This window comes from Lipotes vexillifer, unplaced genomic scaffold (assembly GCF_000442215.2).
Source record: "Lipotes vexillifer unplaced genomic scaffold, Lipotes_vexillifer_v1.1 scaffold1179, whole genome shotgun sequence".
In the NCBI taxonomy this organism is placed as follows: domain Eukaryota; kingdom Metazoa; phylum Chordata; class Mammalia; order Artiodactyla; family Lipotidae; genus Lipotes; species Lipotes vexillifer.
Window position 1 is genome coordinate 1,866,317 of NW_006783890.1, and position 5,447 is coordinate 1,871,763.

The 5,447-nt window shown below is 34.3% G+C and overlaps 1 protein-coding gene across 1 annotated transcript in view; it reads right to left on the minus strand.

The window, feature by feature from the left end:
* The window catches only part of SPAG16 (sperm associated antigen 16), a 906,862-nt gene that overhangs the window by 851,167 nt on the left and 50,248 nt on the right, over positions 1-5,447 (minus strand). Inside the window, exon 7 of the mRNA XM_007456417.1 lies at positions 2,081-2,198. Coding sequence (XP_007456479.1) covers positions 2,081-2,198 — 118 coding nt within the window. The remainder of the gene's footprint in view (positions 1-2,080; positions 2,199-5,447) is intronic.

Sequence of the window (5,447 nt, forward strand, 5' to 3'; positions counted from 1 at the left end):
GGTTCAAAGACAAAGTAAGTTGTAGAAAATGAAGATGCAGTTCTTTACACATCTGAATGGTAGTGTGTAAAATTCAACCCTTCCTCATAGAGAGAATGATTTTCATTTTTAAACATGTTTTCATTTTAGATACATATCAATCATAAGGCAAGTAATTTTATCTTTGTTTAATGAATGAGAAAAGAGACATATGTAAAGTTACCTGAATGTTCACATGGCTACTTTGTAGCACAGCTGGGACTGACTCCTATCACTCCTAATCCTTAGCTCTTGTAACTAAAACAGTGATGAGCCATCTGAAACCCAAAGACTGTATATGGCCTAAATATGTCCTTAATATGGCCTTTGATCTAACCTCATGTTAGAGATAGGGGAACTGATGGCCATTCCAGGAAGATAACTTAGCCCTAATCACACTGATATTGCCTGGAAGATCCAGTCCAGTGATAGATAGATGGCAGATGTAGAAATCAACAACCTGGAGGGGAGTGTAGGCACTTGCCATCATGGATGCCTGGAAGGCCCTGATATCCCTGACTATTGAAACTTAGTCTGAGTGGTCTGTCAGAGACACCAAAGTATACGTGGTCACTTAGGAATGTATGGCCAGGGGACTGATGGATTCCTCCTGAGAGAAGAGTAATAGGGAGATGTGCATGAAACAGGGGGAAAAGGAGAGTAAGATGAGGAGCAAAAGTCTAAGTTGTTTTGTGGCAAGAAAAGAAGCAGGAGCAACCTGAATCTAGCTCACAGTGTTCCAGGTTGTAGAATTGTCTCTTGTTGGGAGGCTGTGGGGACAGGTTAGATGAAAAAGAGCAAAGAGATGAAATTCTGAAGGTTTGACAATACAGTACCATAAAAATGTAAACTATTATTAAACTATTTGTATGCAATATTACCATTAATGCAATTCATACATTCAAGAATACACAATTAAATTTCAAGCACAAAGAAACACGGAGGGCTTCCCTGATGGTGCAGTGGTTGAGAGTCCGCCTGCCGCTGCAGGGGACACGGGTTTGTGCCCTGGTCCGGGGAGATCCCACATGCTGCGGAGCGGCTGGGCCCATGAGCCATGGCCGCTAAGCCTGCGCGTCCGGAGCCTGTGCTCCACAACTCACTACACCTCCGTAACTAGTTCAAGAGTATGAACAGGAAATTCCGAAGGCCATAGCTGTCTTACAAACCACCACCATTTTGCAAAAAAAAAAAAAAAAAAAAAAAGAAACGAGACAAGTGATGTTTTCATTGTAGTAGCTGAAGATTATACTCAAGAAAAGACAATATACAGTTGATTAAAGTATGTCTTAATAAAATCATTCACACTTTTGTAACCATCGTGCAAGCTTCTATAGCTTCTGAAAGTTTGACCAAAACTTAAAATCTCCAGAAAACAATAAAAGAATGTCAAGCATAGTAGCAGTTTTATATTTTCTAATAAAGTGTTACATATTTTTAATGTGGCCAAGAAACATTTTATTTTTCTTGAATTCTATACTAGAGATTCCTCACCACTACCCCAGGCCTAGGCCTATACAAAAACCCTGCAAGAAGAATGAAAAAGGGTGTCAACAGCAAAAATGACTGAAAATTGGGTCAGTAACTAGGTGTTTCAAATATTCATTTGGGGGTGAATTGCTTGGACTTTCTATTCATTATCTCATTTAAGTTTCACAACAATATTAAAAGATAGGTCATTGTGGTTACACTTTACATATGAGAAATCTGAGTTTAAAGTGCTTAGGTAAGGTCCAGGTTTATAGCTGTCAAAGCTGGCATTTAAAACCCAGCTTAAATGTTGTTATGTTTTAATGGGTGAGTTTTTCTCTGTAACTATATTTTAATAATCTCCTAAAAAGTTATATTTTAATTAAATAATTTTAATTCAATAATAATCTTCGTAGTTTTAAAATGGATATAATACTTTTCCCGGATGTTTCCAAATTAATCTTTTCTACAGCATGACAACTGGGGGAAATCTTTTAAAATTTAACTCAGAAACAAAACCAGTATTTCTAATAATTTTATAAAAACTAAATGGTTAAAAATCATTTTCAGGTAGCTTGGATGGTCTCTTTACCTGTCCCACTGCTCTGTCTCTTTCCAAAGAGGTCAGCATTTTCTGCTTCAGTAAAGCGTGGTGCTTCTCATATAATACTCTTATAGTTGGTTCATAAGATGCGTAATGTAACTTCAACCTATGAAAAAAAAGGGCATCTTAAAGGGTAATTGAGTTAAATCAGTGATTTCCATATAACACCTAAATCTTTTTTCTATTTTTTTGCATTGGAATAAGAAATGAATTAACCATATAAAGGTCAACACAACAGAGCCAAGAAGTGCAAGAAGTATTATTTGGCATGCAACTTCCCTGCAACCTAGGTGGAGGTGGGAAAGTCACATTTCTCTTGAGTTAACTAGTTCTCTGTTTACTTTTGTTGTATTTAAGTATGCACCCAGAAGTTGCTGCTATTCATTGACAGAAAACAAAATTGCAGTTTCTTTAATTCAGAAACAATTTTCAAAAAGACAAGGGCTACAAACAATAGATGATTAAACAGAAAGGGTGTCATTCACAACAAAATTAAGGATGGTCTTGAAAACAAGTATGAATAACCTCATATTAAGAAAATTAAGTATAAAATATTTTGATATCTCAATTCATCTCAATGTATGATATAAATTTTAAGAATCTGTTTTATTTGAAAATGCTTTCAAAATATTTTTTTCATTTTTATGAAGTGTGATTTACATGGAGTGAAATATATAGATCTTAAGTATTACAGTTCAGAGTTTTCATGCATGCCCAGGTAGTCCACATTGTCATCAAAATATAGAGCATTTCTAACATTTCAGGAGATTCTAGACCTTCATATACTTGGAATCATAGAACATGTTCTCTTCAGAAACTGGCTTATTTCACTCAGCATAATTTTTTTTAGATCCTTCCATGTTGTTTTATATATCAGTAATTCATTCCTTTTTATTGTGAGTACTATTCCTTTGTTATGTACATTCTACAATGTGTTTATCCAATATTATGCTGATGAAGAACTGAGTTGTTTTCAGTTTGGGACTATTATGAATAAAGTTTCTATGAAAATTCTTATACAAGTCATATAAGATATTTTTGGTTATGTACCCTCATTTCTCTTAGAAACCATACCTAGGAGTTGAATTGCTGGTTCATAATTTATGCTTCCAACAGCAATATATGAGACTCCTGGTTACTTCACCTCTTTGCCAACATTTGGTGATAATTAGTATATCTAGGGTTTGACAATTTTATTATCAATTTTGTCAGTTTTGTTATATTTTTATATAACCAATATATGATTTTGTTGAATTTTTCTTATGTTTATAACTTTGCTAGTTTATTGGTTTCTGATCTTCTTTATCTTTCTTTGTATTTAATTGCTCTTTTTTGAGCTTCTAAGGTACAAGATTAGACAATTAGTTTAAATTTTTCTTCTTTTCTAATATAAGCTATCAATTTCACTTTATGCACTGCTTTGGCTGAATCCCACAAATTTTAATGTTACATTTTAAATCATTCAGTTCAAAATATTTTCTTATTTCCTTCTTTGATTCATGTGTGATTTAGAAATATGTTACTTAATTTCCAGTTATTTGGAAATTTTCCAGAGCTTTTTGTCATTGATTTTTAATTTAATTTGATTGAGGTCAGAGATACTTTGTACAGATATCAGTTCTTTGAAATTATGAGATTTGTTTTATGGCTCAGCATACGACCTATTTTGGTGAGCATTCCATAGGCACTTGAAAAGTCCAAAGTATTGACAGAATTCAAGAAATGTCAATTATGCACAATTAATTTGTCCTATTCTGTCAACTTGAGAATTTTTTCCTATTTTTCTAATAATTGCTACAAGAGGAATGTTAAAATCTCCAATTATAACTATGGAAATATCTATTTTTCCTTTCTGCTTTATCAGGTTTTGCTTCATATATTTTCAAGTCTTATATTAGAATCATGCATATTATATCTTTCTGATGAACTAACTCTCATCGATATGAAATGACTTCTTTTTCTCTGGTTCTCAGGATGTCCCTGACAATGTTGTTTCTGTAGCGCTCCTCCTCAGGCCCTATGGGCTTGCAGAGGTGGCCCTCCTGCCCTAGAAAGAGCTAACACTTTAGCTGTGCTGCAAGCTGCTGCAGAGGCCTTTCAAAGTTTACCTTTAAGATTTTACAGGGCAAGTCTAAAATAGTTCCTTCTCCAAAACTAGAATAGCTCAGCTCCTATGGCAGGGTTTATCAAGGGTCTTAACTGAGTGCTCAGAGTATTCAGTGAGCTTTCTCCATTGTAGCTGGTCAGAACTCCTACATCTGCAATCTGTGGAATCTCCATTTGGCACACAGTTGCCCAGGAACTGTTCTTTGCAGGCTTCATGTTCTCTTACCATGTACTTCCACAACTTAGTATCTGGTCAAAGACTAAAAGGAACCACTACAGATATTTCTCAAGTATCTTTTCATGTACCTCCCTCCTTTTGTGCACCCTGTCCTGCAAATTCTAGCTCTCTCAGCAGCCGTGAACTCCGACGTCTGCCTTGTCAGCTCATCAAGACTACTGTGGTCTGTTTGGGTCCCACCTTGTCATAATATTTTCTGAAAAGTGACTCCAGACAGAAATCTGGGCTGATCATGCTGCTCACTTTGTGTATTTCCCTCCTCTTAGACATCCCAGTTCTACTCTACAAAACAACACCAAAAATTCTGTCCAGTTTTGTAGTTCATTACAGTGGACAGCTAGTCCAGTACCAGCTGGAGAGCTAGCTTTATACCAGTTACTCTTATATGACTCAAAGCAGAAGTCCCCCAAAATAATTTTACATTTGTTTTTATTAAAAAATTATAACAGTAGTCCTCATTTTATAAAATATTTTCATTAATATATTTATGAAAGCCATTGATTTATAAATCATATTTCTCAACATAATTTTGATTATACTTCATTGATGACAGTAATAAAACCTTAGCATTAAAGTTATGGTATATATTTATATTATATATAATAATATGTATTTTATATATGTTATACTTAGTGTGTATTAATTCAGTCACACTCAGCAAAGCAAGAGAGAGTAATAAAATAAAAGATATAAGTAGTATATATAATTTCATCCCCTATTCTACTTAATGTACTTAGCATATATACATTTTGCTATATACTATACACTTTTAGGGACATTTATACATTTGTAAACACATATTCAGGTACAGAGTTATATACACAAAACATTGTGTGCTGAGTTTGTGGGCAACTGAAGTAAAAACATTATTGATGATTTTGGCATCTACTCATTCATGAGACATGACTGGATTATCCTCTGTGCAAAGAATTAGCAACACGTAAATACCAATAAGATATAACAAGGAAACAACATTCACAGAAATCTTCTGTTTAATCAGACTGAAAGAGT